General features: G+C 60.5%; 1 protein-coding gene across 7 annotated transcripts in view; it reads right to left on the bottom strand.

The window, feature by feature from the left end:
• Window positions 1-12,812, bottom strand: part of PIP5K1C (phosphatidylinositol-4-phosphate 5-kinase type 1 gamma) — an 81,672-nt gene that overhangs the window by 18,815 nt on the left and 50,045 nt on the right. For all 7 annotated transcript variants that reach the window (XM_021676614.2, XM_064382090.1, XM_064382091.1 and 4 more), the window contains exons 6-10: window positions 9,353-9,505; window positions 6,569-6,868; window positions 5,256-5,461; window positions 2,126-2,209; window positions 435-483 (exon numbers count right to left, since the gene is read on the bottom strand). In XM_021676614.2, coding sequence (XP_021532289.1) covers window positions 435-483; window positions 2,126-2,209; window positions 5,256-5,461; window positions 6,569-6,868; window positions 9,353-9,505 — 792 coding nt within the window. The remainder of the gene's footprint in view (window positions 1-434; window positions 484-2,125; window positions 2,210-5,255; window positions 5,462-6,568; window positions 6,869-9,352; window positions 9,506-12,812) is intronic.

Below are 12,812 nucleotides of genomic sequence, written 5' to 3'. Positions count from 1 at the left end.
CACAGGCTGCAGTGGGAGGCGGTGCCCGTCCACTGTGGGCTAGGGGACAAGGACAACCCCAGGGAAGTGGGGCAGCAGCACAGGACACCCTGGCCGGCCTCATCAGAGTGAGAGGGATCCTATCTGCTCTGGGCAGCGGGTTCTGGGCCTTGGTGAGTTTTAAGACATCCCCAGAAGCCTCTGCCGGCCGCCACCCTGACCTGCTCCATGCTTATCCTGGAAGCTACTGCCTGGACCTTCTAAACGCTCTTGAAAAATGGGGGTGGCTGTTGGGATCTTGGATTCTACAGGCTGTGGCCACACAGACGTTAGTCCTCAGCACCTGGCCCTAGGAGGTGGTCTGTGTTTGTGGAGCGATGGATGGGGGGGAGGCTGGGACGACAGGTGGGAGGACAGAAGGGAGGAAAGTCGGGAGGAGGGGTGCAGGCGCTCACCCCATCATGGACGAGGGCCTTCCAGGTGTGCTCCAGCTTCTTGATGAACCTGTGGAGAGAGTGCCCGGAGTGGCAGCTGACATCCAGGCCCATGCTGGGCAGCCTCACTCAGGGGGCACTGTCCACCCCCCAAGACACTGGGCCATGGCCTCGGGCAATCGTGGCTATCAAAACTCAGGGTGGCAGGTGCTCCTGGCAAAACAGTGGGTGGAGGCTCACTGCTCAGCGTCCTGCAATGCCCAGGACGGCCCCACCTCAGAGAACCACCTGGTCTCAATGTCCACAGCACCGGGTGGGTGACCCTGTATTTACGCTAGAGCTCCAGGCGGGCACAGTGACTCACGCCTGTGATCCCAGCACTTTGGAAGGCTGAGGCGGGTGCATCACTTTAGGCCAGGAGTTCAGGACCAGCCTGACCAACATGGTGAAATCTCACCTCTACTAAAAATACAAAAATTAGCTGGGCGTGGAGGTAGGTGCCTGTAGTCCCAGCTACTCAGGAGGCTGAGGCAGGAGAATCACTTTGATTCAGAAGGTGGAGGTTGCACCGAGCCAAAATCGCGCCACTGCACTTCAGCCTGAGGGACACAGTGAGACTGTCTCAAAACAAACAAACAAAAAAACAAAAAACAAATATTCGAGCCCCAAAGTGAGACCTCAAACTCACTCCTTGGATTTTGTCTTTGAGACAGGGTCTTGCTCACCCAGCCTGGAGTGCGGTGCTGCGATCATAGCTCACTGCTACAGCCTTGGGCTCAAGGGATCCTCCTCCTCAAGGGATCCTCAAGGCCTCCAGAGCAGCTGGGAATGCAGGAGCATCACCATGCTCTGCTAAATTTTTTATTTTTTTCTAGACACGGGGTCTCGCTATGTTGTCTAGGCTGGTCTCAAACTCCTGGGCTCCAGTGATCCTCCCACCTTGGCCTCCCACAGTGCTGGATTACAGGTGTGAGCCACTGTACAAAACTCACTCTGTGGAATTTCAAGGTGACCAGACACCTTCCTTTAGGGCTCAAGAGGGAGCAGCCCAGCAAGAGCCTTCCAGAAGACTGAGGAGCCCAAGAGCTGCTGGTGCTGCTGTTTCCACAGGCAAGCGCCTCTGTACATGGGTGTCCATGGGGCGCCCACTGGTGGGACTGCAGACCCTGGGTGCTCACCTGAGACTGCAGACCTGGGGTATCCACCTGTGGGACTGCAGACCCGGCACCCCCCGCCGTGTGGCTGCAGACCCGGCACCCCCCCGCCGTGTGGCTGCAGACCCGGCACCCCCTGTGTGACTGAACACCCGGCATCCCCCTGCCCCCGTGTGGCTGCAGACCCGGCACCCCCCCCGTGTGGCTGCAGACCCGGCAACCCCCGCCCCCCGTGTGGCTGCAGACCCGGCACCCCCCCCCGCCGTGTGGCTGCAGACCCGGCACCCCCTGTGTGACTGAACACCCGGCATCCCCCTGCCCCCGTGTGGCTGCAGACCCGGCAACCCCCGCCCCCCGTGTGGCTGCAGACCCGGCACCCCCCCCCCCCCGTGTGGCTGCAGACCCGGCACCCCTCCCCGTGTGGCTGCAGACCCGGCACCCCCCCGTGTGACTGAACACCCGGCACCCCCGCCGTGTGGCTGCAGACCCGGCACCGCGGCCCCCCCCGTGTGGCTGCAGACCCGGCACCCCCTGTGTGACTGAACACCCGGCACCCACCTGTATGACTGCAGGATGTCGATGATGCCGATGTGCAGCAGTAGCCGCTCCCCGCGGCCATTCACAGCAGGGATCCCGCCCATCCTGGGGAGAGAGGCCAAGGGCACCGTCAGCATCCCTCGGAGCTGAGACTCGGGGCAGGCAGGGCTGGGGAATCCACCTGCTCCCGTGGAGCCCTCGGAGTGGGGCCTGACACCAGGGAACCTCGGTCCTGACGTCCCTCCATCACCCCTAGCCTGAAACCCGGGCCCAGGCGCTGCCGAGGAGTCCCAGCTAGGAGGCCCGGGCACACAGCCCCCACGCACACACACGTGCACAGACACACATGCACGCACACCTACATGCACACACCGCACGCTGCATGCCCAGGTAGGGCCACAGGGTCTCAGGTACAGCCTGGGTAGTTAACTGTCACCCAGCATCACACCACACATCCCCTGCCCAGCGCGGTTAGTGAGGCCACATGTGCAGCAGCCATCCTGAAGCCACCAGGACCAGACCCGCTGGGCCCGGGCCCTGCACGCTCTGCTCACGCCACAGGCTGCTGTGCTCACCTGCTCCCCCGCCGGGCCCTCGAAGACCCTACGAACACCAGGACGGTCTGAGTGGGAGCTGTGCCCCGCCTTGGCTCCCGCACCAACCGCAGCTACACCCTGGTTGGGGCCCCAGCTCCCCCTCTGTCGTCCATGGAACAGGCCACCACTGTTGAAAACGAAGGCTCAGCCAGTGGCCTAGTGTGAGCCAGCACTGCCCCGGGGGCCAGGCCAGTCAAACTTGGCTCCACACCCGGCGGCTGCACCGGGGAGGGCTGCCCCCACCGGGGAGCCTTTATTTCCTCCACTGGAAACGGGGGAAGCCCACCTGCCTCCTCCAAGGCCGCTGTGAGGACTGAACACGGTAACCAAGGGGAAGGCCAGTCCTGTCCCCACAGTCAGGGAGCCGCTGTGACCAGGACACACACTGTCTCAGCACTGAGTACAGTGAAGGTCCGTCCTGCCCCCATAGTCAGGAAGCCGCTGTGACCAGGACACCGTCTCAGCACTGAGTACAGTGAAGGCCCATCCTGTCCTGATAGTCAGGGAGCCGTTGTGACCAGGGCACAGTCTCAGCACTGCTGTAAGACACCTGTCCATCCCATCCCCTGGGCTGTGTCTGAGGACGTCTGTGGTTGTCATGACTGGGGGTGCTCCTGGCCCGGAGTGGGTGGAGGCCCCGGATGCTGCTCAGCACCCTACAGTGCCTGGGACAGCCCCACCCCAGAGAACAACCCCACCCCAACATCCATACTATCCCAGGAGGGCTATGTGAGCGTCTTCCCAACCAAACCCCGAGCTGTGAGGGCCTGCCTGGCCCCTCTGCCCCTGGCATCCAGCAGACTTGACTGTAGGCCACTGAGGTATGGCCTCCTCTCTCCACCACCATTCCCATCTTCTGTGGCAGCCACTTTTTTTTTTTTTTTTTGAAAAGGAGTCTTGCTCTGTCGCCAGGCTGGAGTGCAGTGGCGCAATCTCGGCTCACTGCAACCTCTGCCTCCTGGGTTCAAGCAGTTCTTTTGCCTCAGCCTCCTGAGTAGCTGGGACCACAGGCGCATGACACCAATGCCCAGCTAATTTTTCTATTTTTAGTAGAGACAGGGTTTCACCATGTTGGCCAGGATGGTCTGGATCTCTTGACCTCGTGATCCACCCACCTTGGCCTCCCAAAGTGCTGGGATTACAGGCGTGAGCCACCGTGGCGGGCCAGCAGCCACTTTTTTTTTTTCTTAACAGAGTTTAGTTCTTTTTGCCCAGGCTGGAGTACAATGGCTCAATCTCGGCTCATTACAAGCTCCACCTCCTGAGTTCAAGTGATTCTCCTGCCTCAGTCCCCAAGTAGCTAGGATTACAGGCACACACCACCACACTCCGCTAATATTTTGCATGTAGTAGAGACGGGGTTTCTCCATGTTGGCCAGGCTGGTCTGGAACTCCTGACCTCAGGTGATCCACCTGTCTTGGCCTCCCAAAGTGCTGGGATTGCAGGCATGAGCCACCACACCTGAACTTTTTTTTTAATTTCGTTTTTTTATTTTTATTTTTTTGAGACGGAGTTTCGCTCTTGTTACCCAGGTTGGAGTGCAATGGCGTGATCTCGGCTCACTGCAAACTCCACCTCCTGGGTTCAGGCAATTCTCCTGTCTCAGCCTCCCGAGTAGCTGGGATTACAGGCACGTGCCACAGTGCCCAGCTAATTTTTTGTATTTTTAATAGAGACAGGGTTTCACCATGTTAACCAGGATGGTCTTGATCTCTTGACCTCGTGATCCACCCGCCTCGGCCTCCCAAAGTGCTGGGATTACAGGCGTGAGCCACTGTGCCCAGCTTTTTTTTTTTTTTTTTTTTGAGATGGAGTCTCACTCTGTTACCCAGGCTGGAGTGCAGTGACAATCTCAGCTCACTGTAGCCTCTACCTGCCACACTCACAGGACCCTTCAGGCTCCTGAGTAGCTGGGACTACAGCCTCACGTGCAGCTAAGTTTTATATTTTTTGTAGATATGCGGTCTCGGTATGTTGCCCAGGCTGGTACTGAACTCCTGGGCTGAAGCAATCTTCCCACCTTGGCAAGTGCTGAAATGACAGGTGTGAAACTGCGCCCGGCCAGCAGCCGCTTTGATCTGGGTGGAATCAAAGTTTGCAGCCCCTCCGCTTCGTGGGCTGTGTCCTGCTGAGGGTGCCGCCTCGCCCGGTGCCTCGGGCCTCCCATGCATCCTCCACACCTTTGAGGCTCTGCTCTACACAGGCGGCACGTGGACCCCTCTCAGGGCCACGGGGAAATGCCATCTCAGTCTCATTCCTGTGGATGGCCAGTGGCCTCGGCCCAGTCATGGGCAAATGGAAGTGCCACTCTGCCATTTCCAGACCAGGCCCCGAACCCTGCGCTCAGCCTGTGGCAGGCACCACAGCCTGGCTTCGCTCCGGGGCACCGACGCCAGGCTCCCAGACTCTCAGTCCATCTGTCACCCATGACACCCTCGCCAACCCTCCCTGCCTGCTTCCACACTTGGGATGGGGAAGGGGGCGGGGGTCTGAGGGGCTGGAGCCCGCAGGGAAGGGAAGCGGGAGGGGTCCGGAGGCCCCCCCGCCCACCTACGTGTCGTCCGACTCAATGGCCTCCCCGCGCGCGGCGCCGCCCTGGATGGACTCCATGGCCGTGGAGTAGAGCGCCTTCTGGCCCACGGGCCGCTTCTCGTCCGAGGTGCTCTGCGCGCCCTGCGCCTGCCGCTCGCGCTCGTGCTGGTCGATGTTGTGCACACCCAGCAGCAGGCTGTAGTCCATGATCTTAAAACTTTCCAGCACCTGAAGGGTGGGGCACAAACATGCAGTCAGCTGGCTCCACCCCCCACAATGGCCCTGAGGGCCATGGTCACACAGCGGCCTCAAAGCGGGCCAGAGTGAGGGCTTCCGGCCTCCTAGCAGGTTTCCTCGGGTGCTGGGACGGGGACTTTCCTTCCTGGCTTTGCTCCTTCCTGAGAGACAGGGGGCCGGGCCTATGCCTGACCAGGGCCCATGGGCGAGGATGTGCCTGGCCCAACAGCTGACACCCAGGTGTGTGGATGCCCAGGGTAGCCTTGAGGCCCGAGTGGTCTGGGCAGTTTTCCAGGGGTGTGGGTTAAGTTCTCTTTTTTTAATTTAAACTTTTAAAAAAATTTAAGCAAGCAAGTTATCAAAGGGGTCAGGCAGCTGGGGGTGGTCAGCAGGGGGTCTGGGTGGAGTGCAGGAGCTGGGAGGTTCCAGGCTCTGCTCCCGACAGGCTGGCTGCATGCCTTAGCTGCGAGGGTAGGGCAGGGACAACAGAGCTCACACAGGCAGAGGAAGAGCCGCTGCGGGCTCCACGGGGACAGGAGCCAGACTCCCTACCGGACAGACAGGTGCCCTCACCGCAGCCTGCAGGGCAGGCGGTCCTCCCATTGCATAGGCGAGGAAACTAAGGCACAGCAAGTTTTCATGGCTGGCCAGGAAGCTCTGGGCTTGTGGCCACAGCATCCGAAGGCTGGGTTCTCTTCTCTGGGGGTTCAGGGGGACTCTGTACCACTGTCACCATGTCATCTCCAGAGGAACCACTTCTTAGCAGTGCAGTCACTCCCGACCCCCAAGGGCTGGGTCTGGAGAGGTGTTTTGTTTTGTGTTTTCTTTGGGAGATGGGGTCTCACAATCTTGCCCATGCTGGTCTTGAACCCCTGGGCTCAAGCCATCTGCCCACCTCGCAAAGTGCTGGGATCCCAGGCAGGGGCCCCTGTGTCCAACCACATCTTAGGCTAAGGCCATAAAGCTTGAGCTGCTTCCGGATCCCACGTTGGTGTGGGGCCTACCCTGGACTTCGGGGCAGGCGGGCCTCAGCCCGGCACCCTCCCCAGGCAGTCCCGCACTCCCGTGCTCCCATGCCCGCCCGGGCCACAGCCTCACCAGGCAGTCCCGCTGCAGCGTCTTCACCAGGGCGCTGAAGGTGTCAGCGTCCAGCAGGAGCCCCTCGGGCATGTCCTGCATGAAGTCCAGGTCCTTGTAGGTGGGGAAGCTCTTCTCCTTCTCCTTCCTGCTGGCGCGCCGCTTATAGGTGGAGCCCTTGAGGTCGAACTTGAGGTGCATCTTGACCACGCGCGGCAGGATGTTATTCATGACTACCACGCGGATGTTCTTGCCCCCCGACTGCACGCAGTACAGCCCATAGAACTTGGGCAGCAGCGTCCGCGGGTTCTGGTTGAGGTTCTGCGGGAGGAGAGGGCAAGTCTCGGGGGCAGCCGGGCCACAGACTCTCGGGATGGGCGGAGCTGGCCTCTGCCTCAGGGGACTCGTGGATGCCCCTGGCCAGCCCCCTCTCTCCTCAGAAGTCCTCAGGGACCCCCTCCTCCCTCTGCAGGTACCCACCTGGCCTTCCCACAGCGCCCTACTCTCATGGGTCTCGGGATCTCCCCATCCAACTGTGAGCTCCAGGAGGGTCTGTTTCTACAGAGCCAGGCCCCGAGGCGCTTCTGATCCACCAGAGGCTTCCACACTCCCTGCCTGCCCACAGGATGTCGCCCTGGCTGGGCTCGCCTGCTGAGAGGCCTGGAGGCCAGAAAAGTGATGCTCTGTCTATTCTAAAATATGTGCGCGCGCACACACACGTACACACACCACGCACGCACACACACACATACATATACACATACACCACATATACACATATACACGTACACACACCGCACGCACCCACATACATATACACGCACATACACACACACCACACACATATACACGTACACACACCACGCGCGTACACACACCACGTGAGCACACACACATATACACACCTACACAACACACATACACACACAACACACATATACCACACATACAGAACACACATACACACATATACACCACACACATACACACACCACACACCACACACACACACATACACACAACCATACACATACACATACACACACACACATTTTCTTGAGACAGGGTGGAGCTCTGTCATCCAGTCTGGTGTGCATGGTGCGATCACAGTTCACTGCAGCCTCGAGCTCCAGGACTCAAGCCATCCCCCCACCTCAGCCTCCCGAAGTGCCAGGACCACAGGCGTGCGCCCAGTCTCTATGCTCTGCCTGTTTTGGACTGATCAGCTTGGACTTTCACTCCACATCCGGGTCTGCAGGCACAGGCAGGGTCTGGGGCCCACGCCGCCCTGTAGACCCCAAGCTGGCACTGGGTGACACAGGGTTGTCCAGGTGAGGCCACAGCTCCCCTGCCCAGAGCCTCTCTATGACGAACCTAGGGGGATGCTGCCCGGGTGTCAGGGCCGGGTCAGACCCACAGGGACAGGAGTCGGGGGCGAGGCCTCAGGCACCAGCCTGGGGAGGTTCTGCGAACTCCAGCCCCCGGCGGAACCCAGCTGCCACCTATTTTTGTGGGGCTGTGAGCTGAGAATCATTTTTTCAGTTTTAAAAAGTGGAAAGGCCAGGCGCGGTGGCTCACACCCGTAATCCCAGCACTTTGGGAGGCCAAGGCAGGTGGATCACGAGGTCAGGAGATCAAGACCATCCTGGCTAACACAGTGAAACTCCGTCTCTACTAAAAATACAAAAAATTAGCCGGGCGTGGTGGCATGCGCCTGTGGTCCCAGCTACTCAGGAGGCTGAGGCAGGAGAATTGCTTGAACCCGGGAGGCAGAGGTTACAGTGAGCTGAGATCACACCACTGCACTCCAGCCTGGCAATAGAGCAAGACTCCGTTTCAAAAATATAAAAATAAAAATAATAAAATAAAATAAATAAATAAAAAGTGGAGAAATAAAAATAGTCTGCAACATGTGAAAGTGATACGGAATTCGCACTTCTTGGTCCATGAATAACGCTCATGAGCACAGGGCTGCGCCCGTCCATTCTCGTGTGGTCACGGTGGCTCGGTGCCACCCAGGCAGAGCTGAGCCCTGGAGTCACAGACCACTGCCTCGCAGAGCCAAAAAAACTCACTTTCTGGGCCTTGACAGACTGAGTTTGCTGAGCCTGATCTAGGGAGCCTGGGCCCCACTGTAAGCATCACACAGAGTGATGGAGGAGGCCTCAAAGGGGAAACTGAGTCACAGGCTATGCTGCCCAGAGGGGCCTGGCAGCAGCTGTGACCTGGCCACATGGGAGGCACCCACCCTGTCTGGGCAAGTACCCAAGTCCCAGGCCCAGGAACACACAGTGGCCGCCACCGGCTCCTGCTCCCCATCCCAGGGCCTGATGCGCCCTTTCTGTGAGTCACGCGGGATGAGGAATGGGCCAGATGGAGCTGTCTCACGTCCACCTGAGCAGCTGGTCTTTTGTGGGGCACCAGCTGGCGGCCCGTCCCCTCCTCTGCAACCCTCTGAGTCACCCTTGGGCCACTTGGGCCTCCATGGCATCTGAGAGACGCGGCCCACGGGCTGCCCTAACCCTAACCCACAGCTCATAGGGGGTGTTGGCAAGGTGGGGGTGGGGAGCCAGGCAGGGGCCAGTGCCCACCCAGCCCTGCCCAGGGACGGCCCTGGGGGCATGTGGCCACAGGAGAAAGACAAGGCGGCTCCTGAACACTGGTGCTGGAGGAGCCTGACGGGGGACCCCGAGGGTGAGTCCCCAGGTGCCTCTTGCTGTGCCCCAAGGATGCCTGCTCGCCCTAGCCTTGCTGCTCCTGCCAGCCGGGAGAAGGGGGCGGGGGCAGTTGGGGGCGGGCGCGCACCATGTAGTATCCGGGGAGCAGCTTCTGCAGGAACTCGGCCTCCTTGTGCATGACGGTCTTGATGATGAACTCGTCATCGCTGGTGACGTAGAAGAGGGAGCCGCTGGCGCCCGGGTTGGACAGCTCGATCAGCGGCTCGTTGCACAGGGAGTACTGGAAGCAGGGGAGGTCGGTCAGTGACCCGAGGCTGCCGGACACACAGAGGCACTGCTCCCGGTCTGCCGACAGCCCCTGGACCTGACTTGTCCCTGCATTTTACAGATGAGGAAACAGACGTTCGGAGAGGGGTCGTGACTTGCCTGAGGCCAGCCAGCAAGGTATGGTGCCTGAGCCGAGCCAACTCTGCAGCCCGAGGGCCGGCCCGCTAGGGCACTTCCCCAGGCTGCCTCTCGCTCTCCTTAGGAGCAAACACCTGATCATATGGGGGTGCCAACGGGTGTGGCTAAGACGTGCTCCCAGCACCCCTGCAGCTTGGTGTGGCCACAACGCCAGCTCTGCCCCATGAAGCGTATGCAGAAGCTATGGGGTGGGACTCAGGTAAGGCTCCCCAGAAGGGCGACAGGCAGCTGGTGCACCTGCGTATTTGCCCTTCTCTTCTTCCCACCGATTTCCCTCCTGAGATGCTGTGATGGCGGGAACCCCAGCAGCCACACTGGTCCAAGAAGTAACCTCTGGGATGGGAGCTGCATCTCTGATGGGCAGTCCTCACTCTGGCCCCTGGCAGTTCAAGCCCTTCCTCCCCATCTCTCTGCCCCTTGTTCTCAGCCCCTGCTGTTTGTTTCACGATGTGCTCACTGCCTCTCTTCCCCCAGCCCTCTGCCAGCCATTAGGCAGTAGGTCTGTGGAGGCGGAGGGTTTTGTATGTCACTGACACATGGCAGGTGCTCTATTTGTTAAGGACGAGAGTGAAGATGAGGCCCATGGGCGCTACCCTGTGTCTTTCAGGTACAGAACCAACAAAATGCTCTTGGGGCTAAGGCCATCTGGGTCACGTCCTGTAAAATCCTAAGTGGCCGCCATTGGTCTACACGGATAAGGTGACAGCGAGCTCCCCATCAGCGAAGCAAGCCAGGTCCACCCAGGGTCAATGCTGGGGCCGGATCTGCCGAATGACGGAAGGGTGGTCTCTGAGTGCTGAGTGCTGCCGGCCCCACTGGGAAGAACGCTGCTGTGCTAAGCAGGTCGGGGGTGTTCCCCAGAGTTAGGGATGGTGGCGAGCGGAAGCCAGGGGAGGCCAGGCACGGTGGTTCACCCAGCACTTTGTAATCCCAGTACCTTGGGAGGCTGAGGTGGGAGGATTGCTGGAGCCCAGGAGGTTGAGGCTGCTGTGAGCTGTGATAGTGCCACTGCCCTTCAGCCTGGGCAACAGCACAAGACTGTTTCAAAAGGAGCCCCAGCAAGTGAGGGGCACCACCTTTGGAAAAGGCTTGGGCGCGAGCTGGGTCTCCAGCTCCACACATACTCTGACATGTGGATATGCTTGGGGGCCAGAGGAGCCAGGAAACATGAGGTTACTTTAGGCCCAGGGCCTGGGAACGCTCCCATCTCTCCTGGGGCTCGAGTCACCGCCCCATCGCCACTCCACTGTGCAGGGTGGTCTTGGGCCAGGGAATGGCGTCATCAGTTATTACACGCCGGTCAATACAGGCTGGATTCTGCAGAGTCACCAACAGCCCTGTCCCCCTCGGTGGCTCAGAACAGCCACTGACGCTGCTTCTGCCATGCCTGGCTGGGAGTGACAGCGCAGGGTGTGAGCCATGGGGGGCTCTGAGGCTGCAGGGAGAGTTGTCTAGGCCACTGCTGTCACTCAGCCGGCCATCTGTCTGCCTTTCGCCGCCCACAGCCACGAGCCACAAATATCCACAGGAAACACAGGGCCCACGTGGCTCCTCCACCCTCCCTGCCACGGCAGGATGCCCTCCAGCCTCCCCGACACAGGCGTGGTGGCATGGGGCAAGGGCAGGTCTCTCCTGGGGCTGGGAGGCCAGGGGACACCGCCGAGCCCTGGGTGACATGGAGCGGGGAAGCCCCCAGCAGCCAGAGTACACCCCCGAGGCACAAATCCCTGCTGCTTCTCCGCAGTGGCAGGAGGGAGAGGCTGATCTCATCTGCAGAGCGGAAAACGCTGTGGAATGGGCACGCTGAGCTTTGCACAAAGAACACCAATGACAGGGAAATTCCGGAGCCACACGCTAATGGCAGTTGCCCTTGGGTGCAGGCTGGTGGGGCTGCAGCCTTCATGGGCCTCAGCTGCCGGGGAGACACAGCCCCAGGCATGGGTTTCGGAGCCAGGCAGGGCCAGGACAAGCCCCCACAGGCTCCTAGGTCGGGCCGGGGCTCTCTGCAGCCACGCTGCTGACCTCGTCCTCCTCTCCACCCCTGGCCGACCGCTGGGCAGGCCTGAGCCCCACCTTGCGTCCCACCTCCACCTTCTCCTTCCTGGCTGTCCTGAGCTGAGGGCCTTGCTGGGGCCACCACCACTAACCAGAGGGAACAGTGACCTCAGCTTTCTCATCAGAGAAGCACTGGCAAGCCCACATTCCCCCAGCCTCACCTGTCCCCACTCAGGTTCAGGGGCCCTGGGGACGGCCACACGCACACCAGCCCGTCCTCCCACCGCCGGCGCACGGCCACTCACACCACAGCCTGGACAGACGCCAGGGCTGTCGCCTGCTTAGCACTGGGGCCCAGGAGAATTCTCATGCCCTGAGATGAGCAGAAGGATCAGGGGTCACCAACACCAGGCTGGTCCCCTGATGCCATGGGTGCACACCCAGCTGAGGCCCCAGAACTCGGTCTTACTGGATTCTAGGTGAGCCCCAGATGGCCCCAGTTCAGCTTTTATCCATCCGCTCCCGCTAATGGACACTGGCGCCATCTCTGCTAAGAGCCCGGCTGCCGCCTTCCGCTCCCGGCAGCCTCACAGGCCAGGAGTGTAGCATCCAGGTCGCCTGAGGGCCATTTCTACGCACAAACCTTGGGCTGTTCTCACTCCCCACTGTCCCGCCCAGCTCAGGCAAGCCGCTGGGACACTGAAGGGAGGCTGGGCCTTGGTGACACGACCCAGGGGCATGGTGACTCCCGGGCACCTGAACAGGGCTGGGGTTCCCGAGGATCACACACATCCCTGGCTGGAGCAGAGGCTGGTTCTCCTGGAAGAGCGCAGTCTCGGGTGAGGACCCAGGCTTCCCACAGACTGAGACAAACCAAACACGCGCAGTCGCCAACCAACCCCCAAAGGCACAAGGAACCGGCTGCGCAGGTGAGGGTAGGATCGGAGAGCCACGGGCCCCCAGCCCCCGTCACCGAGACGTTGCGACAACCAGAAAGCAAACTGCACTTGGCTACAGAGCTCACGTTTTCCCTGATACGAAGTTCTCCAAGTGACCGGGCAGGCTTGGGAAACGCCACCCAGAGCCTTCAGAAGTGGTGCCGGTGCCCACGAGCTCCAAAGCCGCCG

Source organism: Aotus nancymaae, unplaced genomic scaffold, assembly GCF_030222135.1.
Source record: "Aotus nancymaae isolate 86718 unplaced genomic scaffold, 86718_ANA_hifiasm-v0.15.2.pri h1tg000028l, whole genome shotgun sequence".
NCBI lineage: Eukaryota > Metazoa > Chordata > Mammalia > Primates > Aotidae > Aotus > Aotus nancymaae.
Note: the sequence above shows the minus strand (reverse complement) of the source record. Positions and strands in the feature narration are given on the sequence as shown.